At 38.9% G+C, this 25,136-nt stretch overlaps 1 protein-coding gene across 4 annotated transcripts in view; it reads right to left on the bottom strand.

The window, feature by feature from the left end:
* Window positions 1–25,136, bottom strand: part of dis3l2 (DIS3 like 3'-5' exoribonuclease 2) — a 612,176-nt gene that overhangs the window by 397,329 nt on the left and 189,711 nt on the right. For all 4 annotated transcript variants that reach the window (XM_051922221.1, XM_051922220.1, XM_051922222.1 and 1 more), the window contains exon 7: window positions 6,177–6,277. In XM_051922221.1, coding sequence (XP_051778181.1) covers window positions 6,177–6,277 — 101 coding nt within the window. The remainder of the gene's footprint in view (window positions 1–6,176; window positions 6,278–25,136) is intronic.

The raw sequence follows: 25,136 nt of genomic DNA, 5'->3' as shown, positions 1-25,136 counted from the left end.
CTTCCTATGCTTTCAGCAACAAAAATCTCCACGGTGGATATTTCTCACACTTTCTGAACTAAAAGAGGCTTTGGACTACATGAGTACTGGGAACTTTTATGATATCTGATGGGTTGCTCTCTGAGCTCTTTGTTATATGCTTAATTCTGTAATTTCTACCTTCCACCTTAACCTTAATTTGGCTTCGATTACCTTAAACACAAACAAGATAAGAACTACGCTAACTGCCCCAGCTTTTGATAATTACTGTTGATGAATTCTCATGTCAAGTTGCTGGGTTGCTAGCAAAGGTGCTTACTAGCTGAGTGAAAACAGTGATTTCTGTATTAACTCATCCGGCCCAAATTCACTTTATTATAAAGTCCCACAATGTAGGTGATAATGTACATCATTTGTTGAATGTCAGACATTGCTCCTGTCCACTCACTTTCTGCTTATATCTTCTCCCTAAATGCAGAAAAGGCATTGAATAGGATGAATTGGTCCCTTTTTGTGGAAAGTCCTGGCTATAATGGGTTTCTGTCCTTTCTTTATTAATATGGTTCTAACTTTTACTACTTCCCTTCTTCAGTTATTCTCACGATAATTATTCCCTACCTTTTGTGTATTTTAAGAATCCTGACTAGACTGTCAACCTTTTCATCTCCTTTCTATTCTCTTGCTACAGCCTTTTGGCATTGCCCTTAAAACCTAGACCATATCACTCCCATACTAATTAAAGATATCCCTTAAAAATCTTGTATACTAATACTTGTACAAATGACAATAAAGAATTGAATTGAATTGAATAACAACCTGTGTTATATTGGCAATGCCCTGTGTATCTTCTCCACTTCCTCAAACTGATTAACACTTATGAAGAACTACCTGGCTATGAGATTAATTGATCTTTTCCAAATTAGCCTTTCTTGTCATCTCTCTTCCTTTCCCTTTTTCTCATTCCTAAAACAGAGTGGATGTTTAAAACACAGTCTAGAAGCTCAATATCAAGACAGGATAACAAGGCACAGCGCGGGAGGGTGTTTAGTCCAGTTTGGAAGTCTTAGAAATTCTCCACTGCTTTTTGCAGATGATGTGGTTCTGTTGGCTTCATCAAGCTGTGAACTCTAGCACGCATTGGGACAGTTTCTAACAGCATGTTAAAGTGGCAAGGATTGAGGATCAGCGCCTCTAAATCTGAGACCAATGTCCTCAGTAAGAATAAGGTGAACTGTTCTTTCAAAGTGGGAGGTAAATTACTACAAGTGTAGGAGTTTAAGAACCTTGGGGACTTGTTCATGAGTGAGGGGAAAAGGGATGGCGAGATTGACAAATGGATGGGGGTAGCAAGTACAGCTATGTGGTCACTATACCAGTCCGTAGTGGTGAAGACGAAACTGAGTTAGAAAGTGAAGCTCTAAAATTTACCAGCTGATCTACATCCCTACACTCACATATGGTCATAGCTTTGGGTAATGACCAAAAGAATGAAATTGCTGGTACGAGCAGAAACAAGGAGCTTTCTCTGCAGAGAGACTGGGCTCTCCCATAGAGATAAGGCTCAGCACAGAGCCACTTACCCTTTACATTGAGAGGAACTAATTGAGGAGATTTGAGCATCTGATACAGATGCCTCCCTGTGAAAGTTTTACAGGCACAACCAGTTGGGAGGAGACCCAGAGCTTGCTGGGATGATTATATCTTCCAGATGACCAGGGAATGTCTTGATATCCCACATAAGTTGACCAGTGCGGCCTGGGAAAGGGATGTATGGGCCTCACTCCTAAGACTGTTGCCCATGTGACCCAGTTTCGGATAAATGGTGGAAAATGAATGAATTAATGATTCAGTAACAAAAGGTCAGTTTCTATTTGGAAAATTCTAGAGTATTATCAAAATGACTATGTCATGTTTTAAAATGTAATAAAAAAGAGAATTTAGAATTTCATTTAACTCAATTTTTGGTAAATTTTTCCAGTGTTGTTAATTGTATTTTAGCTATGTTGTTAAGCTTCTATATTTTCAGAAAGGTTGCTATGACTCTATATAAAAAACTTGTAGTCAGTTTATTGCTTCAAAACTATTATTCAAAATTCCCCTTTTTCTCAAATTATATTTAATGCTTAATGTAGTTATTGGTGATTGACATAGGTAAGGAAATAGTTCACAAGAAGATGCACTTTGTGTTGGTAGCCATTCCCATAAAAATCCAACTTCCTTATTTTGAGAAACTATATGCTTCCCTGTCACAAACTGACAGCTGCTTCTGTGACAGAAGCAAAAGGTGTTATATGAAATAGATGTTTTAAGAAAGGGAAGGAATAACATACAGAAAGACACATGATTTCAAGTTGAAAATATATGCAATAAATCTTGTTCTGAATGCAGAACTTTAAACATAATCAATTACTCATGCTTTCTCAATGTACATGACCTGCAGTTGAAGTCTCTTGTATCATTAACTAATGTGTGTCAATATATTCCCCATTATAAGTGCTATTCAGAAATTAATTTAAATATTAATGTTAACAAGCAGTACAATATACCAAACAACTTTCTAGAAACCAGTTTGTAACAACCAGACAAAGCAAAAGCTGTGTGGTTTTATCACTTCTACCTCTCCAATAAGAACAGTTCCACATACAGTGCATCCGGAAAGTATTCACAGCGCATCACTTTTTCCACATTTTGCTATGTTACAGCCTTATTCCAAAATGGATTAATTTTTTCCTCAGAATTCTACACACAACACCCCATAATGACAACGTGAAAAAAGTTTACTTGAGATTTTTGCAAATTATTAAAAATAAAAAAATTGAGAAGCACATGTACATAAGTATTCACAGTCTTTGCCATGAAGCTCAAAATTGAGTTCAGGTGCATCCTGTTTCCCCTGATCTCCTTGAGATGTTTCTGCAGCGTAATTGGAGTCCACCTGTAGTAAATTCAGTTGATTGGACATGATTTGGAAAGGCACACACCTGTCTATATAAGGTCCCACAGTTGACAGTTCATGTCAGAGCACAAACCAAGCATGAAGTCAAAGGAATTGTCTGTAGACCTCCGAGACAGGAGGATTGTCTCGAGGCACAAATCTGGGGAAGATTACAGAAAAATTTCTGCTGCTTTGAAGGTCCCAATGAGCACAGTGGCCTCCATCATCCGTAAGTGGAAGAAGTTTGAAACCACCAGGATTCTTCCTAAAGATGGCCGGCCATCTAAACTGAGCGATCGGGGGGGAGAAGGGCCTTAGTCAGGGAGGTGACCAAGAACCCGATGGTCACTCTGTCAGAGCTCCAGAGGTCCTCTGTGGAGAGAGGAGAACCTTCCAGAAGGACAGCCATCTCTGCAGCAATCCACCAATCAGGCCTATATAGTAGAGTGGCCAGACGGAAGCCACTCCTTAGTAAAAGGCACATGGCAGCCCGCCTGGAGTTTGCCAAAAGGCACCTGAAGGACTCTCAGACCATGAGAAAGAAAATTCTCTGGTCTGATGAGACAAAGATTGAACTCTTTGGTGTGAATGCCAGGCGTCATGTTTGGAGGAAACCAGGCACCGCTCATCACCAGGCCAATACAATCCCTACAGTGAAGCATGGTGGTGGCAGCATCATGCTGTGGGAATGTTTTTCAGCGGCAGGGACTTGAGAGACTAGTCAGGATAAAGGGAAAGATGACTGCAGCAATGTACAGAGACATCCTGGATGAAAACCTGCTCCAGAGTGCTCTTGACCTCAGACTGGGGCAATGGTTCATCTTTCAGCAGGACAACGACCCTAAGCAGAGAGCCAAGATATCAAAGGAGTGGCTTCAGGACAACTCTGTGAATGTCCTTGAGTGGCCCAGCCAGAGCCCAGACTTGAAATCCGATTGAACATCTCTGGAGAGATCTTAAAATGGCTGTGCACCAACGCTTCCCATCCAACCTGATGGAGTTTGAGAGGTGCTGCAAAGAGGAATGGGCAAAACTGGCCAAAGATAGGTGTGCCAAGTTTGTGGCATCATATTCAAAAAGACTTGAGGCTGTAATTGCTGCCAAAGGTGCATCGACAAAGTATTGAGCAAAGGCTGTGAATACTTACGTACATGTGATTTCTCAGTGTTTTTATTTTTAATAAATTTGCAAAAACCTCAAGTAAACTTTTTTCACGTTGTCATTATGGGGTGTTGTGTGTAGAATTCTGAGGGAAAAAAAGAATTTAATCCATTTTGGAATAAGGCTGTAACATAACAAAATGTGGAAAAAGTGATGCGCTGTGAATACTTTCCGGATGCACTGTATATCTTTGAGTACCAGCTTTAGCTTACATGTACACACGTACCATTGTTTTCAAACTTACTGTATAATTCTATTATATTTAATTATACTGAATATTTGTGTAAATGACTACGATAGAATTTTCCCGAACTGGGCTAATAGCCATTATACAATACTACTGTTAGAGCTCATCTTACAACATCAGCAAAGAAAAAATTAAATAATTTTTGCTGTCTGTGACAGTCTAGGTTTAATGCTGCTTCCACCATGTTCTTAAACCTGGGACCATCGATAGTTTGATTGAGATGAGCTGGGCAATGTGCAAAAGTGCTTTTATTTTCAAAAAGTGCAGTTATAAATATCTTCAGTAAATAAGTTCTCCCATAAAAACAATACATTCCCATCAGTCCACAAATAAGTTCAATAAATAAAATTCATAAAACACATAAAAAGAATAACAGCCCCATCAATAGAAAAGCAATCCTTATGCATGTCCCAGTATTCCGCTTATTGACAGAGCCATGTGGCATACCTTGCCTCTTTACCAAAGAGCTCTTTACTCCATCAGCTCCACCGTTGCACTCCCACTTGCATGTAATTATCCCTAGGTCCATCTCTGATGAGCACCACATCTACCGTGCTCAGTATCAGCAGGCACACTCTGCATCATAGATGTCAGACCCTTGGAACTTGTCTTCTGACACATCTTGTTGGTTCCTGCATGAACTATCTGAAGTCCATAGGGTCTTCCCCGCTCTTAGCTGAAGCTGAATGGCATCAACTCAGCTCTCATTGATGAGTTTCTTCTTTGCATAGGAATCATTGCACTCACAGCACTGCCCTGTTCCTTTCCATGTCTTCCTTCCTTTCATTTAATTTCTCTACCCAGCTAAACTTAATTCAGAATCATGTATAATTCGCGATAACCTTCTATCTTGTTCTTCTGACCTCTCCTCCCAGCTAACCACTTCAGGCTCCTTTTAGCCTATTGCAGGTGCCTTAGTTATGCCCCAAGAAGTGTCAATGGCAAAACTGATCAAACTGACCATGTCTGCGCATGAATACAAATTAGTCTGTTTAATAATAATAATAATACATTTTATTTATATAGCACCTTTCCCATGCTCAAGGTGCTATATGAGTGTTTCCTCACTAAACACCCAATATGTATGGGTACACTACTGTACGCACCCACCGAGTTTGACCACACTGTTTTTTATTATAAAACACACCATACCACAGACCCCTATAAGCCTTATCACACTGTCCACACTCACAAAGAACATGTCAAAACTAGAAATAAAAAATAAGGACTAAACAGTTATTTTTTAAAATAATGAGCCCATAATCAGTTCATCAGTGAAAAATTCTGATTTTATTTATGTTCACAAACCTGTAAAACCTTACACAACAAGAAAGTTTCTTTCTGTGGACCATTAATCACATTGCTAACATTGTAACAGTGTTTCACCTTTTATTCCCTTTCACTCAACTCTAATTGCAGCTAAAATCATCAGTATCCAAATGAAAACATGCTGAACACTTGGGTGGAGATAAAAGTGGAAATAAAAAGAAACAAAACACAAAGCTTGCTAATACAGAAAACTTATCAATAGTCAACCAGAAGCCAACAATAAAGTGAGCTTAGTGCCAAATCAGAGCGAAAGGTTTCAAGCTAATCATTACAAGCAGGCAATTTTGTATATACTGTACTGTGGATTAATCTCTAAAAACAAAAGGCAGTTAATAACAATGCAAGGAGGTTTCCAAATGATAAAAATGGGCTCAACTGGGGGGTGGGGGGTTGTGATGGTAGCATTTCGCATGATATAAGTTCTTGTGTGCCCACTTTTAAAATGAGACAATGATTGCTTAGTTCTCTCAATATTAAAGTTTATATGGAAGTAATTAATACTATTTTTCTTAATACCATGCTTACCTTTGCAGTCCTTTGAAGGAACTTCTCTAAGTTTTCAGGGTTGATTGTGCTTGAGATAGTATCTTGCTTTGAAGCTGTCAGTCTTGCATTATTAGGACAAGCTGTATAAAAACAGAACATACTGTATCAGTTTGATTAAGGCTGATGCAATCTAATTGCACAGAATGTTTGCGTAGGAAAATAAGAAAACTTGAAGTTTAATCAATATAGTCTACCTTTATATACTGTCTTTCCTGGTGAAAGGCATTTTATAAATTCTTAAGAACAATGCAACCCAAGCAGATAATAGACAGGACATCATATTAAATATCTTAAGGATGCAAATTGTTAAAACTGTGACACAGATTAAATTCAGGAAAAGCCACTTTAAAAATCATAACTAAAAGACTAAAAGTAGGTAATGTTAACATGAAAAATAGATCAACATTTGTGTAAAATCACACCTAACTAACTTCAGTTTTTGTAGACTTGCTGCTTTTAAATGAAGTCTGTTGTGAGGCAACTACTAAACTTCACAATGTTTTTTGTAGATTAGTCAAGTGAGAAAATTTTAAAATATTGCTGAAAATTTCAATAAGGTATTTTTAAGTGCATGATAGACATAAAGCAGGAAGTATTTTTTTCCTTGTTCGTAAATGTACCAGAAAAACAAATACAAAATTTAAATGAAATTAATGAAGCCAAAAATGCTTATAAAAATATCAGCATATCACCAGTAATGTATATAAGTGACAATAATGACTGCATAAACCCAAAAAACGTCTTGATATTAAAGCATAGTCAACACATTATAGCAATATCCCCACTTGCAAAAAAGCTAACATTAATTTTTTGCTGTCATTAATAACAATGTGAGACATTACAAATACAAGACCAACACAAAACTTGCACTATTTTGGTTAACAACTGCCGTTACTACACTTCTAATGGCCCATTAGAAGCCCATTTTACATATACAACCTAAATATTTCAACAAACAATTATCCAAGACTTTTTAAAGACTTTTCACACTACATGAACTGTTACCATTGAGCTACTACTGCCTGCTGGTTGTCTGTTTGTCTAAAGATCTGAACAGCTGCTATTGGTAGAATACAGAGCCTGTGGTAATATCTGATTCTGACTGCAGAACACTAACAATTCTTGAACAACTCTTTAACTACAAAAGCAAACAAAGACAACGTGTGACATTTCCAATACCAAACTGTGCAAACTATTAGCAGCTGGATTTACTATTCATTGGTTACACTTTTTGCTCCCGCTTTAAGGCTTTCTACCAATTCATGAACTTTTCATTGAGTCATGCTGTTTTCATTGACTCGAGCTCAACAATTAGTCAATCTTTCAGTAATAAATGGATAGATATAGCTTGGATTAGTGCTGGGCGGTACACCGGTTCATACCGAAAACCGTTTTTAATTTTTTTTTATGATATGGATTTTTCTTATACCGCAACACCGGTTTAAATTGCCTAAACGACGTTCGGAACGTGGCGCAGCGGGAAACCTTTTTCACTGCTACACCGCTAAACACAGATTTGTTGCACTAGGGCTCTTTTTCACTGCTACACCACCAAATAGTGGGCGGTAGCATAGGTATGCCACGCGGTGAAAATGGACAGAGAGCCGAAAAAAAGGAGTCACGTCTGTCGCCTGGAGATGCTTTAGTTTTAAAAGGTCAGATGTGTAAATACTGTTTCTATACTACTGGATAATACTGCAAGCCAAGTTGTACTTGTTTTATTTGTTTTCAATACAGTGTAATGTACCTGGGTACTGTGTAATATTGTGACGACATGTTGACTTTATCCTCGTACTTTGTCATTAAAGTAGAACATCGTAAACTAAACTTCATCGTAAAATGAATATTTAATTTACTAGATTTTCTCAAACCCCGTCATAAGTTATATAGCACATTAAATGCTTTGTGTTGTGTTCCCCGACCCAGTTGTTAATCACTACACTTCTTAAACTGACTTCCTCCGCACTAAGAGGAAACAGCGATCACCATACAGAATCCGTTCACTGTATGATATTCCTGCTCTCTGAAAATTTAGAATGCTAAGATAAATACTTGATATCATTTTCATGATGAAAAGCATTAAAGCAGGTATTAAACATGCACGGTAGTGTGGCGGTAGTGCTTCTCCCTCGCAGTAAGGGGTCCCCAGGTGTATGTTCAGTGTAGAGAACTTTATGGCAGGTGTGACGAGGCTCCAAAAAACTGGATGTATGAATGGGTATCGCACAGGTTTAACTTAAATATTGTTTAAATGTTGGGTATGTGATCAGGTGGTCGGAAAGACGAACACAGAATTCAATTTTGTGAATACTGTGTAATGCACCTGGGCTTTTGAAGCCTTGAATTAATAGTGCAACTATCAGTAATAATACAATTATTTATTTTATTGTTATTATTTATTAGTTTAAATATTATGCAGTTTAATGATGGTAAAGTTGTTTAAAAAGTCACTTTAACGTGTCAGTGGAAAGAGATTGTTAACATTAACAGAAAGTGTAGTTGTTTTACAAAAAATATTTATTTATTCCTTTTCTAAGACATGTTCAGTGCAATACAACTTTTGACAAGCACTTCTGGATATTTTCCTAAGTCTAAATACCTCTTTGGATGGTTGAAAATATGTTGTCAAAATTATAATTTAAGTTTTTGCAAAATTTGTTCAATAAAAAGGTTCTATATTTTGACTGCATCTGTCATGCAATGTGATTTCCTTCTCTTCATTAGTGCCACCCCCTTGAAAAGTATCACTTTATGGGGCAATGCAAACCTGTATTAAAATGTTTTTTTTTTTTTGTACAATGTACAATGCTCTTGACAGTAGAATAGGTTATTCTTAGCCAGTAATTGCAGTGGAAAATGTGTTTAACATCCACTCATGCATGGGAAAAAAATACCGCCAAATACCGTGAAACCGGGATAATTTAGAAAAATACCATGATATAGAATTTTGGTCATACTGCCCACCCCTAGCTTGGATCTAATTATATTAATCGGTTTAAAATTATTTTGTTTACCAGTCTGTGTGTACTCTTTTAGCAGTTAGTAATTTCTAAAGTTTGTATTTGCATTTTAACTACGAATTTATCACATAGCTCTATATGTGCACTTAGTGAAGACTTTTATAAACTGAATTGGCCCTAACCTACTCACAAAGATGTGTGTAAGCAAATTACAGCATCTTTGTGGCCTTTCTGAATTTACTGATGTTCTCTTAGCAAAAGACCCAACAAAACAAAATACACAATAAAAAAAACGGAAAGGAAGACCTTGCAAGTGTACATTATATTCTTGTACAGATGGTGGCACAAGGGCCACAGAATTAAAATTGTGAAAAGAAATATCTACTATACCATACCACATGGAAAAGGAGTAGAAAGTTTTATTTCACAGAGGGTATATACTGAATGTATAACATAAAACGCAACACTATTAATTAAAAATATATTATTATTATTATTATTACTAATGTGCAAATCAAGTTAAGTAATGTACTTTTGATGGCTTTCAAGAAAATTAATCCAAATGGATCCTTGCATTCAGAAAAGAGTCAGAGATAGCAGAAGCTTCTGCCTTAGAAAATGTACACTTTACAAACTTCAAAAAGGTTAGAAAATTATCTCTGAAGGAAACGGTATGCCTATCACTAAAGCTAAATTAATTGAATTGCTGAAATTGTTATTTAAATGCAGTGTTAACCTTCATGAAAAAAGGTAATTAAATTTAATTATACACTCGTAATAATTTCATTTCAAAATGTGATTAACAGCCTACAGCTTTTGTCAAATTTTTGTCCTGCTGAGCTTTCACTGTAAAAACGTTCTGCAAATTAGTGATTAGCTTTGATTGCAATAATTGGGAAGTTTACACTTTGACATCACATCTAACAGGTGAGACTATTAACATGTACACTTCACTGAGATGGGTATTGAACTGGTTGCTAAGTGCTGTTGCTCATATCAGAACTAAATATACTGAGGAACAGTACACGATTGCAACTGGAATGAGGAGTGAACACGGTAAATGAAAAACAATTTGCTCACATTTTCAAATGATGGTAAAGAGCCGAGAGCCTATGCTGCATATTAAAATAGCCTTTCAAAGTAATTTACTCCAAATTAGATGTTTTCCTCATTTATGTCTACATTTCAAACACAACATAAAATAAATTTTTATAAGGTTTCTTTTCAACTATTTAGAGAACTGCATTCAAAATTTAAGATAGAAGAACAACTTTTTAAACAATATTGAAACTGAAATCTTATGTCTCAATTTGAAATGCATTCACCCCTTTTCTAGCTATATCTCTTCAAACTGAGTGCAGTTTCTTTGTAAACACAATAAGAGATTTCAGTTACAGTATTTAAAGTAGTAGAGTGTTGTACTGAGTTAGCCATTATGGATGCAATGTTTAGACAAGCAAAATGACACCTTTTATTGGCTAACTAAAAAGACTACAATATGCAAGCTTTCAAGGCAACTCAGGTCCCTTCTTCAGACATTTTGTAATACAGAAACTGGAGTTCCCTGTGTTTATATGGACACTAGGAGGGAGACAGCATTAGAAAACCTTAAAGAGTGTCACCTTCAACGTAAAAAATTAACAGATTACTCTGGCCTAAGATTCATTTAGCTGCTGAATTTTGGAAGGAGAGGAGAACAATGTATAGTCAGATTTTTTGGTAACTGTCCAAACAAAGTCTTTTGAAGATTTTGATTAATTTTCTATACAATATGAATCAGTAGCCAAGCTACAGATATAGTCATATTGGGTAATGAAACTCTTGTCTCTATTCAATTTGTAATGTGTTAAATTTTAGCATCAGTTTAACTTCCCACCCCTTTCTCTCTTGCTGTGTTTTGAAGTTGCTCATAAGCACTGTGACTTTAAAGTCCTTCTCACAGTGTCCATGGCTGTTGAAGTGAGCTCCTACAGGAACATTTCTGTTGCCATGCTTAATGTGGAACCTGTGTAAATTCATTTTCTGACAAAGTGTTTGTCCAGTCTCTCCCACATAGAGTGCAGTGTTGGGACATTCCATGCAAAGAATTGGATAGACCAAATTGGATGATTTGCAGGAAAATGACTCCATTGTGAGATGTTCTTGTTGGCTGTGTGGTACAATTACACGATCTATACTATAATTGTATGCACACTCCCTATAGGCAGGGAGCTTTGGACAATTAGTTGCTGCAGGTTTGGTGGTTGTCTGTATGCCAGGAGGGAAGGTTCTGGGAATACATCTCTCAGCGTTTCATCATTATATAGTATTGGCTGAAGTTCTTTAATAATTTTTTGAAGTGCTTCAAGATGTGGGTTACAGGTGACAACAATAGGCATGCGGTTCTTGTTGTCCTTGTTTTTATATTCCAGAGGTTTGTCTCTGGGAATTGCAACAGTTGTTTTTATTTGAGTGTCTGCTGTTTTGGAAGTATATCCTTCTCAGCAGTTGTTTATCCTGGTCTGTCAGGACCGAGCAATTATGATTGCAAAGTATTGCTTGGCTAAAAATGATGGAGCGCCTTATATGTTTGGGGTGGGAGCTATCACATCTCAGGTATGCCTATCTGTCCATTGGTTTGTGAAAAACAGAGGTCACAAGGGTGTTATGTTTGCCATGAAAGTACAGTACATGTTCACGTAGAAAGATTGTGAATGAGCTCTGATCAAAATTTTTGAAAGACATATGTGGGGAGGGCTATGTGACGACGTGGGTTCGCTGTATGCTCCCATCTTCCTTCTGGGAGCCCTTGAACCCGACACCGTCGGAAATGTCACTGATGAAGTGGACAATGAGGCACAAACAATGAAGCAAGGGGATGGTGCAAAATGTGCATTAGTGCTTTTATTAAAAACAGCAAACAAAACAAAGTGTCCAAATAAATAGTGCAGTTTCTCAAAAATAAGTCATTAAATAAATAATCCATTAAAACAAGTGAACTAGTGAAGGTTAAAATCCAATAAATAGAAAAAATCCTTTAAAAAAAATAATGAGGTTAAAACAATGGCTGGAAGCTGTCCTTTTTAAAATCACAAAGCCCGGTGCATTCTTCTTCTGATGACTTGCGACTCCGCTGCTTCTCTCATCCAGGCAATGCACCAGGGGAGTCACCCTAGCTGCAGATGACCTGCTCTGCCTGCTAGTCTGGAGGCTTCCCGAACCCTGGCTTCGGATCTGCTCTCCCCAGACCGAGACTTGGGTTCCCCAGAGACCAGGACACTCACACTGGGGAATCCACCTCCCAAGCCTCCCGACTCCCGTGGCAAGCAATCTTTCTTCCGGTCACTCCCGCTCTTCAAAATGCTCTGTGGGAGAGACCACTACCGACTGCCCTAGGTGTCAGCCAAATACCCTGCTAGGGCTCATCTCTCAGCTGCCTTCTTCACTCGACTCACACCGGCATTCTCCTGCCTGCTTCCTACTGCCTTCTTCTCTTCTCTTAACCTCAGTTCACTTCTTTTTTCTCTTCTCTTTATCTCCTAGCCGCCTCGCGCTTCTATTTATTACGGGGATGTGGATCAGCTGTGCCAATCAGCAGCTCCCGGGAACAATTACGGATGCGGACAACTCCTCACCTGTGCACATTAAGCGAGGATCGCCCACATCACGAATTCCCTGGGAACAGATCCGCCACACTACCATGCCCCCTCTCTAAGCTGTGAAGGCAGTGATTATTTATTTAAAAAGTGGCCTTTTTGACATGAGCTGTGGACCCGCTTCACCACAGGCTACAAAAATATCATGTTTATTAAAACATCCAAGTATACAGTCCAGCCTTATTTATACTGTAAAAATGTACAAACTGCATGACCATAGGATTTGTTTTACTGTGGATAGAGGAGAGGACGCTGGCATTGAATGTTCGCCACTTCTCCCTCTGAGTTTAATATTACAAATATTACTAATTTACTTTTAGTTTTTAGTTAGAAAGTTTCGTACTTTTTTGTACTGTTTTACCGTCTGCCGTGGACTTTACGGATATTATCAAGTTTTATTAAGTTTTAGCTGATTACTCACTTGTTGCCCGGATATACTGTTTTACCGTCTGACGTGGATTTTACAGATTTTATCAAGTTTTTGCTGTCTACTCACCTGTTGCCCGAATATACTGTTTTACCGTCTGCTTTGGATTTTACGGCGAAGTCTGGATAGCATCCCTCCCTCCCTCCCTCCCTCTTCGGTCAGAATGGCGTTCAGCTATTCTAGCTCACAACTCCGCCGACTTAATCCTGCAACCACTCCTGAAATTAACATCCCCATCATTAAAGAACTTGGACTCCTTTGCCGTCCTCGTTACACTCATAGAGGCTCCGGTCGAAAGTTCATCTTCTATAACCAGCCAAAGTGCTCTGCTACCAATATTCCATCTTTCTGGTCACCTGTCGCACGTTTGACGTGTCATCAGAGCACCGGCGCTCCAACTACTATCAACTCTGGAAGTATTGCGAAATCTCTGCACACCAGCATGGGAAACACCCGAGACATTGAGAGAAACTCCACGAGATCCTCACATCCCCGGCTGGATTTATTTTGTGGACTGGAGTGTGTGCTTGGTGTGTGGGTGTGTTTGTGTGTGTCCTGCGGTGGGTTGGCACCCTGCCCAGGACTGGTTCCCTGCCTTGTGCCCTGTGTTGGCTGGGATTGGCTCCAGCAGACCCCCGTGACCCTGTGTTTGGATTCAGCGGGTTGGAAAATGGATGGATGGATTCTAAGCTGCGTGGAGTGGATTTTAATGTCTTACGACCTATACAGAGATTTACTCCATAGTCATTGGTCAAATTTGAACTGTTTAACTCTCAATCCATCCTGTAATAAAGCCACACTGATTGAAGAACACATCAGGGAGAAAGGACTTGACTTCATGTGTCTGACAGAAATATGGCACCAGTCAGAGGTTTTCTTTGCCCTAAATGAAGCCTGTCCACCTGGCTACAGTTACTTGGAGGCAGCTCACAGCACTGGGCGTGGTGGTGACTTAGCTATCATCCACCGTCAGGATTTGGGGTTGTCCCCTATCTTGATACCTGCAACATCTTCCTGCGAGTGCCTTGCATTTAAATGTAAGCCCCCTTTTCCCATGACTGTTCTCCTTATCTACCGACCTCCAAAACCCAACTCTGCCTTCATCCCGGAAATGACTGATCTTCTCACAACACTCTGTGCTACCTCTGCCAACATTATAATCCTAGGACATATAAATATTAATGTTGACAATCCCACAGGTTATCTCACTGCTGATTTCCTTGAGCTGCTAGATTCTCTCAATCTACAACAACATGTTGATGTCCCCACACATTCCAGGGGTCACACACTTGACCTGGGGCCTCATGTATAACGCCGTGCGTAGAACTCACACTATAACATGGCATAAGCACAACAGCGGGAATGTGCGTACGCACATAAAAATCCAGATGCAGGAATCTGTATGTACGCAAACTTCCACGTTCTTTCGCTACATAAATCCCGATCAGCGTGAAAAGTAACGCACGTGCACGCGCCTGCTGTGCCGCCCCAACTCCTCCCAAAATTACGCCTCTTTGAATATGCAAATCAATATAAATAGCCTTCTGTGAAAAGACAATGGGAAAAGCACAGGGGAAAATATAAGAATTTCAGCGAATACCAAGTGGAGGCAAAGGAAAAACGTACTATTTGTTGGTTTAAACAGTGGTATAATCAACAAAAGGAAGTTGATCGAGTGACAGAGTGTCAGAGAAACTCGAAAGCTCAAGTTCACAAAGTTGCACTAAGCCCGAAAAAAAAAAAGTCACATTACAAAGTCGCCGTGAAAAAGCGAGTCGTAGCCCACCGTCTGAGTGTCATATGAAAGCTTATTAGGGTACAGACAAAAAAAAAAATAGGCACACAGTGGGGAAAAAAGCACGAAATGTCAACTTTAATCTCGAAATTTCCACTTTAATCACGTAGTTTATTTTGCCATTAAAGTAGAACATTATAAACTTCATCTTAAAATCGTTTAATTTACTAGTTTCTCAAATCCCATTGTAACTAAAGTAGCACGTTAAATGCTTTGTTCTGTATTTGATCTTCTATGTGCTCTGTGTGTGAATCACTACCTGCTTCTTAAACGGGCTTTCTCTTTCTCCGACAGGACACATAATCCATTACATTTGTGATATTACAGCTCTCTGAATAATTAAAATACTGAGATGTATACGTGATATCTTTTTCATGATGACAGGAATGAAAGCATGTTATTAAACATGGGAACACGGTGGCGCAGTGCTTGTTCATGTCTCACGCAAGAGGCTTGCTGCGCCATGCGTGACCTTCAATGAAATAATTTATTACAGAAGTACTGTCTCTTTCAAACGTACTAACCTCCAATTCCTGTCCTTACTTTTCTTTCTCCAAATACCCAATTGCCACACAATCAGCTCTGTAATAGACATGAAGCCATTTGTAAGCTTAGAACACCGATTCTTCAAAACTTTTAAGGAACATTGAAATATCTTCGTAGTACATGTTTAATTATGCTATACGTCTATCCTTCCAGTGTCGTGTCAGCACCAGCAAGAATACAATGCAGTGCAGGAACAATCCCTGAACTAGCTAGCGCTGCGGCACCGTGTCCTCACATGTTTAATTATTAATAATACAGATTATTTAAATGAAGTTAAAGTTTTATCTGTATAATATAATCAACATATTTTGCTGCATTTCATCTTAAAAATGATATCGTTATCATATGTAAATACGCCCTTTATAAAGTGCCGCAGGTTGTGCAATATTATAACTGTAGTGCAAGTTTACAGTGAGGTAATTGTACTTATAAGTACAAACAGTTCTACAAGGAGCACTTGATGGACTGATTTAGTGCGTTTATAGTTCTTGGGATGAAACTTTTTCTAAACCGCGAAGTCAGTACAGGAAAGTCTCCGAAACGTTTTGCCGTGGCTCAGGCAGCATCTCCTTCATGCTGTATACCGATAATTCTCCTTCCAATTAGATGCTGCTGTGATTCCCCACTCAGATACAGTGATATAAATACTCTGAGTGGTGCAGTGAGAGTAATATGGAAAAAGATGACCTGCTGTGGCAACCCTTAACGGGAGCAGCTGAAAGAAGGAGAAGATGCATTGAGAGTAACAACGCTAAAGCAGTTATGGTATTTGGAACACTATGGCTATTTCCTGGACCATTTACATTGCTGCAGGTTAATTACAATCAGATGCATTACACTAATAAACAATAGTTTCAGTGTATTTATAAAGCCACGTCAGGAATGTGGATCTAAGAAAGAAAGGGTGACCACACAGGAACAGTAGCACTGCTTTGACGCTGGGTGCCGCCAGTCTGCAAAACCGAGCGAAGAAATTGCATACACCAGGGTATGAGGTACCGTGGAAATGTGCGTGGCTTTACGCCAAGTTTAGGTTTTATACATCGCAATTTGAGCCTGGAAACGTTCGTACGCAACATTTCTTTGCGTACGCACCATTTATACATGAGGCCCCTGGTCATTTCAAACTCTGTCCCAATTAGTAACCTACAGGTATATGATCTTGGTATTTCAGAACACAAAGTAGTGTCAATGGAGTTGCCCTTTCTTTCCCTCCATACCAAACTAAAAAGACAGATCCATTTCAGAAATTTGAAGACCATCAATGTGGATGCCTTGGCCCTGGACCTTAAACTTCTCTCCTCTGACCCTACCAGCTCTCTCTCTCTGTTGCTGACCTTGTGGATTTTTACAGCCAGTCCCTGAGCAGTCTCCTGGACTTCCACGCCCCCTTAACATCCAGGTCCGTCTCATTCTCGTGCTCAGCACATTGGTACACCTGCGAACTGCGAAAAATGAAGGCGGCTGTGCGTGTCCTTGAGCAGCGGCTCAAGGCCACTGGGCTGATTGTCCACAAACAGGCTTACAGGGAACACAAGAGGGCGTATTCAGAAGCTCTGAAGGTTGCACGGTCCAGGTTCTATTCCACTATCATCAGCAACAGCTCCAGGAACCCCAAAAAACTTTTTTCAACTATAAATCACCTTCTCAAACCTCCTTCACCTGCCCACTCCGAGGCCACCGATGAGAGGTGCAACTTGCACATCAATTTCTTTAAACAAAAAGTTGATAACATCCACTTACACCTCTCCACCACGGATATCCTGTCCAGTTCCCTGGACCCTTCCCCTCAGCCTTGCTGAGGGCCAACGTCTCTGCCATCTCTCCACTTATCACCAGGATCATAAACATGTCCCTCCTGGCTGGCCATATTCCTTCTTCACTAAAAACTGCTGTCATCAGACCTCTACTAAAAAAACCCACCCTGGATCCTGAAGTTCTCTCCAATTATAGGCCCATCTCCAATCTTCCATTTCTCTCTAAAGTTCTGGAAAAAACAGTTGCAGCACAACTTCATGATCACCTCAAACTGAATTATCTGTTTGAAAACTTTCAGTCTGGTTTCCGCCCTGGCCATAGCACCGAAACAGCCCTGGTCAGGGTCACCAATGACCTTCTGATAACAGCAGATACTGGTTCCCCTTCTTTACTCATACTCCTTGACCTGACAGCTGCTTTTGACACAATAGACCACAACATCCTCCTTCACCGCCTGCAATACACCATTGGACTCTCAGGAAATGTTCACAATTGGTTCACATCTTACCTGACCAGCAGAACTGAGCATGTCGCCCTGGGCAGAGCAAAATCTCACACCCATAACGTCACCTGTGGTGTCCCACAGGGCTCTGTGCTAGGCCCCATCCTTTTCACCATCTATATGCTCCCTCTTGGAAATGTCATTAGCAGACATGGTTTATCTTTCCATTGCTATGCTGATGACACTCAGCTTTACCTCAGGACTACCCTCACCTCCTCTACTGCTCCTCTGCCAGTATCCACATTGACTACCTGCCTGGAGGAGATAGAGGCGTGGATGAGGCTCAACTTTTTTTCAGCTGAACAGATCCAAAACAGAAGCCATCTTAGTTGGCACATCACACCATCTCCGCTCTTCTACCATCACTAGTATCACTTTCTCTGGCCAAAACATCCCCCTTTCCACATCTGTCACTAATTTGGGTGTTAGAATGGACCCTCAACTCACCTTTGACACCCACATCAAACACCTCTGTAAGTCTTCTTTCTACCACCTCAAGAACATCGCAAAACTCCGCCCAACACTCACCCTGGCAGATGCAGAGAAGCTCGTCCATGCCTTTGTCTCCTCCAGGCTGGATTACTGTAATGCGCTCCTCATCGGGATTCCTGGCAAGAGTATCCAGAGACTCCAGTATATCCAGAATAGCGCTGCCAGGATCCTGATGAGGGTGCGAAAGCATGACCATATCACCCCAATCCTGAAAACCCTTCACTGGCTCCCTGTCCCACTCAGAATAGAGTACAAGGTCGTTCTCCTCACCCATCAGTGCATTTATGGATACGCCCCTCTTTATTTACAGGAACTCCTTACCCCTCATACCTCCTCACGCACCATCCGCTCTGTACACACTAACACTCTCCAAGTCAATAGAACCAAGCTTCGCAGCATGGGTGATAGGGCTTTTTCATCTGTGGCGCCGAGGCTGTGGAATGCCCTCCCTGAGTACCCGAGAGCCCCACAGTCGACTGATGCTTTTAAACGAAATCTAAAAACTCATCTTTTTAGAAAGACATTTTGTTAAAGTATTTATAGATTTTCTTGTTTTATTACTTTATTTTTACTTTGTAGCACTTTGAGATTGCTAAAATATAAAGTGCAATATAAATAAAATTTATTATTATTATTATTATTATTATATTGATGCTTGTCTACTTGTGTCCTCCAGAATTTTCACAAGGCCTTTTCTGTTGTTCTGGGATAGATTTGCACTTTTCTGCCAAAGTGCAGTCTTCCTTAGGAGACAGAATGTGTCTCCTCCCTGAGCGGTGTAACTGCTGTGTGGTCCCATTGTGTTTATACTATACTAGACATTAAACCCGTTACAATAAAGGGCGCTAGAACAGTAATGCATAAACATAAGTAGGAACAGTCTATATTAAATGGCAAGGGACCTTGACCTCATTCTGTTTCTTGTCAAAAATATTTTTGCAAGAAGCCTAAAGTAAAATAATAATAAAAATAAAATAGAAACATATATGACAATACAGTAAGTATAATTAATATTACATTTATCCTCTCCTCTGTGGCTGTTGATTGATGTGTTGTGTCTGTTTGAAGATCTCCTATCCTGCCTCTCTTTATTTTAGCTTGCTGTGGTGTCTCTCCACCAAGTACTGTGCAGTTCCCCAGCAAGTATTTTAATCTGTGCTGGCGTGCAGCTGATTATTGTATGTGTGGCGTCTCCCCAGCAACAGATTTTATGCGCACAGCCACGAGTACCCAATCAGCACTCTCCCCAGCAATAATGTCCTTTATTAAAGAGTGCCCCGCGTATGCGCACTTCACCAGAAGACACGCACACACGGACACGTGGACGCACACAGGGATTTTATTAAAAACGATTATTGTTTGTACAGATGAACATGGAACCTTTGGGTGTTTGGAAATTGTTTCCAAGGATAAGCCAGATTAGAGGAAGTAGACAATTATTTTTGAGGTCTTAGCTGATTTATTTTGATTTTCCCATTATGTCAAGCAATGTGGCAGTGAGTTTGATTGTAGGCCTTAACATTCAGCACATCCATATGTTGACTCCAGTTAGGTTAATTGGCTATCAGAAGCTAATTGTCTAATTGCATAAAGGCTTGACATCATTTTCTGGAATTTTTCAGACTGTTTAAGGCACAGGTGTCGAACTCCGGTCCTGGAGGGCCGCAGTGGCTGCAGGTTTTCATTCTAACCATCTTCTTAATTTGTGACCAATTTTTGCTGCTGATTACCTTCTTTTGCCTTAATTTTAATTACTTTGACTCAGGCCCCTTAGTTGTTTCCTTTTTCTTAATTAGCAGCCAAACAATAATGAGACACAAAACAAGAATCCATATGACCAGCTCACCTGTGCCCATCACAAAATATGTGAAAATAAAGAAAGGTGGAGGTCTCAGTAAGGCTGATCTCTCAGCTCACCAAAACATTGTGAGGGTGGTCTTAGAAAAAACAGAAAAATTAACAGTTCTGGAAATGTCTGCTATGGCACAATGAGAGCACCAACAAGCCATGGAATTAAGTAACGAGTTTAATTAACAGCAAGAATCTGCTTCTCATTGTGAAACTGGTTGGAGTCTGAAGACCCGATTTAGCTGGTCATCTTGTTTCATGCCTCATTTCTGTTTGGCTGCCATTTAATGAAGAAAGGAATAAATTCAGAGGACTGAATCCTTAAGAACAGGGCTATTAAAATGATGGGAACAGAAGTTAATTAGCAGTGGAAACTGGTCACTGATAAGGAAAAGTTATCTTTAAATTCAAGTGCTGCTTCCACCTGAAGTCAACCACTAGCTCCTTGGTCTTGCTGAAATTCTGTAAGAGATTATGAGCTTAGCACCATGCTGCCAGGTTCTGTACCTCATCCAGATAGGTTTCATCTCCAATAATGACATGGAGGCCTAACACTAACTACTGTGTCATCAGCAAACTTAACAATGGTGTTGGAGCTGTACTTGGCCACATAATCGTGTGTGTAAAGGGAGTATAGCAGGGGACTCAGCACACAACCTTGTGGAATTCCTGTGTTTAACAATAATAGTATTATAGAAACAGCTGCCTGTTCTCACCACCTGAGGCCTGCATGTTAGAAAATTCAGCGCCCAGTCACAGAGGGGGTGTTCAGTCCCAAGTCATTAAGCTTTGTGTCCAGTAAGTGGGGATATAATGGTGTTAAATGCCGAGCTGTGGTCTATAAACAACAATTTTACATAATTCCCCTTGTTGCCATCTAAGTTGGACAAAGAGGTGTGTAGAATGTGCAAGATGGCATCAGCTGTAGTTTGAACGGTATGCAAACTGAAGTGGGTTAAAGTCCCTTGGAAGGAAACAGCAAATGGGTTTTCTTATAATCCCCTCGAAGCACTTCATTACAAGTTATGTGACTACTAAAAGGTGGTAATCATTAAGACATATGGATTTGTTGTTCTTTGGTATGGGTACAATAAAAGATTTTTTAATACAGGTAGGAACCACAGAATGGGCTAAAGAGTCATTAAGGATGGATGTAAACACTCCAGCTAGCTGATTGGCACATGATTTAACACTAGAATCCCTGAAGCCTAAATATTCGTAATGCCAGGCCACCTTAAATTCCCTCACACCTCTTCATCAGCATCAGCCTGCTCACTCATCCCCCACTGAGGCTGCTGAAGTGAAGTCAGGTGCAAAATTTTCAGAGCTCAAGTCTGTTTATCTGGTAGTTAGGTGTCTGGTATTGTATAGGGTAAATAATACATCATTATTTGGAATATATACATTTCATGTGTGTTCTGTGTCTACAATAATCTGTGTAAATGAAGGATGACAGTAAATGCGAGGCAAGAAATGTTGAACGCATAACTACAATAGAAACTTTCTTCAATTTATAGTAATAATGACAAAATGCTGATGTGAAGTGCATAATATGTAAAGACTAAAGTCCAAATATCAAATAAACACTTTCAAAAAAGGTATAACAAAATAAGTGTGCTTTTATTCAAGAATATAACCAAAGAAAAAGAAATTAATTGATATATATGTTGCTGTTAATGTGTAAATAATGAAGCCCAAATATACACAACCTAAACATATCAGTTTGTCTGGTGCAGAGGTAAGAACTGTTGCCTCCTAATCAAGAGGTTGCAGGTTCGAGCCAGAGTCCTCTGCGTATTTACCATTTTGAGTAGTGAGTTGCTATTGATATTACTATTACAGCATATAATAAAAACATACATTTGATTTGAGTCTGTAACATCTAATGTAAAATTTTTGCAACTTGTAAAAGTTAGTTTTTTGTTTTTTTTTATTCTCTTAGTCATGTTCCCATGGTACAATGAACTTGTCTCTCCCTCTCTGAGTTGATGGCGTTTATCTGCTTTCTTTTCACAAGAACAGTGATGACCACAGTTGGTGCTGAGGCTGATGCCTGATCAGAACTATTTGTTGTACCGGCAATAAAAGATAAGATGTCTTGTGACCACTATCAGACTATCATGCAGCATTTGCCCTTTGACAACAAAGACACCCGTGCAGAATGTGTGAAAAATGACAGGTTTGCTGCGATTTCGGACATATGGCAAAGTTTTGTTGAGAACTGTGTTTTCAGTTACAATTTAAAAATTATGTTTGCCCTGTACTAAACAGATATCTTAAACAATATGTCACATTTATAGATTGTTAGTATAAAAACAGTGGAGGGCTTATAATGTGAGTTTTAAAAATTTAAACCCAAGTGTATATAAACTTCAACTGTATATTAATCAAGCCAGATAAAGAGTTTAACTTCTAATTTTCTTTGAAAGGTACAATATCCTTGAAGTCATATGAAAGAACACAAACAGATCAGTGTGGTTGTGATCCAATGGATATAATATATTACAACAGGTTTAGTAAGGTCTTTGATCTCTATGGTTCGAATGTGCTCTATGAAATGACTGCAAATCCACCACCCTGTTTCACCTATGTAGATAACTAGGCAAATTTTCAAGAAATACGGCAAATAATATTTTTTAATATGGCAGGAAACTCATTATGTAATATCAAATTTGATGCAGAGAGTAGATATGATCACAACACTGATAACATGTTTGCAATTGATACAGCAGATGGGATGGGATCTAGCTATGCAAACAACACCTCCTGGATAGAAGACAATTTCTTTTGTTCTTATATAGGCTTTGTAAATGACCAATGTGAAACACATATCAACAACTGTGTTGGTGGTGACTCCTTGTTTATTTCAAACCAACTAATTTAATCAGTTACCTGTACTATAGCACCTTCCATCTTAGGCATAATAAATAGTCTCATTTTCCACCATACATCACACTACTTTGGCTCTGCAGAGATGAAGTTCTCAGAATGAGGTATTTTATTTATTCAAGTTAATTATTTCTTCATTATATTTTTACCTTAATTGTTTGTCACCCAAGCAAGTTAGGGTCAGGCCATGCAATATTAACCCTAAAACAGAACACCACAAATTGAAACTTGCATGCGACAAAAGCAAAGAAACCAGTCTGACTCTGATGGAGGGATATGCACTACAACAGGCTTTATAGATCTTTGATAATAATAGCCTAAACATGCTCTCTGAAATGATCTGCAAGCCATCTCCTTGTTTAACCTATGCAGAATTGCAGAACTCTTTTTACAAGAAATATAGTAAGAAGTAAAGCAAAATGACACCTTTTATTGGCTAACTAAAAGATGTATCTTGCCTGAAGAAGGGGCCTGAGTTGCCTCGAAAGCTTGCATATTGTAATCTTTTTAGTTAGCCAATAAAAGGTGTCATTTTGATTGACTTCTCACTACGTTCGTAAAGGCTAACACGGTACAACACCCTAGTACACTGTTGGGCAACCGGTGCACCGTGGCACACTGGTGCGCCATTGAATTGTCTAGGGGCGCCGCGAAAACTTTTGTAAAATATTTAAAATTGCTAGTGTTTTTGAACTTTTAGTTGATTAAAAAGATAATGTTTAAAAAATATATTTTATGTTGGAAAAACAGATAACGGTAACATAAATGTTAAAGATAACTTTAAAAATAAACAGAACCAAAGTACAAATACCAAGCAACACAATGTTTTCAAGAACTCCACCATTATTGTATTATTTACAACCACATGTGGAGGTCTTGGGAAGAACAAATTGATGCTACCTTCAGAAATGTTGACAACTAAAATAGTTTCACATTTGAACAAAGGTAATCATCATAAGATTTTCAAAGTTTAATTGCCAAAATAATGGACATTTTGTAAGTTTTAGAAATCGCAGAAGTCAAGTTTTTATGAAAAATGTTGGGAGAAAATAAGAACGGTGATTAGACCTACCGCGCATTCCATAATATTTGGGACAAAGACACTTTTATCAGTGACTATTCCCTCTGCTCCAGAGTTTAAAATTACAAATTGAAATGTGACTAAAGTACACATTGCAGACTTTAATTTAGAGGATTTGCATACATTTCAGTCATAGCATGTAGAATTTACAAAATGTTTTATATCTCATGTCCCCATTTCAGGGCACCATAATGTATGGGAAAATTGGCATTACAAATGTTTGTGATTACTTAGGTGTGTTCTAATGCTTCATTAGTGCAGGCATAAGATCTTTAGAGTCTAAAGGTGACACTTTTTAACATGAGGAAAACAGCTATGCAAATAAAAGTCAAGTAAGCCATTATGAGGCTGAAAAACAGGAATAAAACCATTAGAGACACCTTTAAAATACCTAAATCAACTGTCTGGAATATCATTAAGAAGAAAGAATGCACTGGTGAGCTGAGTAATTGTAAAAGGATTGGTAGGCCAAGGAAGACGTCAATTGCTGATGACAGAAAAATTTTCTCACTATGGTAAAAAGAAAGCTCCAAATGCCTGTCTGATTTAGAGTAGCTTTGTGCAATATGGATGTAATTAGCAATGTCCCACTCCTTCAAAGTGAAGGTTTCAACATACAGAACAGCTTCTAATAGAACACCATTTCACAGTAAAGTGAAATTATTGAAAATTCTGGAAGAAAATCTATTAATGTGGCTTATAACAGTTAAGAAAGGGTTATTAAGTCATTTCTAGGTGGCCTGAGACAGGGGCCATCCTCCAACTCCCAGTTCCAGTCCCAGCCAGACTGGGGGAGAAATGGTACATCACATTTTAAAAAGGTGTGTTGTTTCTTTTTTTTTTTTTTTTTAAAAAAACATGAAATCTTTCATCACTAAATCACTCAAGAAATATATATTGTTAATAAACATACAGTGCCCTCCATTAAGGAATTAAGGAAAACACATTTTTCCTTAATTTACCCCTCTGCTCCAAAGTTTAAAATTAAATAACTCAAACAATTTGG

This window comes from Erpetoichthys calabaricus, chromosome 2 (genome assembly GCF_900747795.2).
Source record: "Erpetoichthys calabaricus chromosome 2, fErpCal1.3, whole genome shotgun sequence".
In the NCBI taxonomy this organism is placed as follows: domain Eukaryota; kingdom Metazoa; phylum Chordata; class Cladistia; order Polypteriformes; family Polypteridae; genus Erpetoichthys; species Erpetoichthys calabaricus.
Note: the sequence above shows the minus strand (reverse complement) of the source record. Positions and strands in the feature narration are given on the sequence as shown.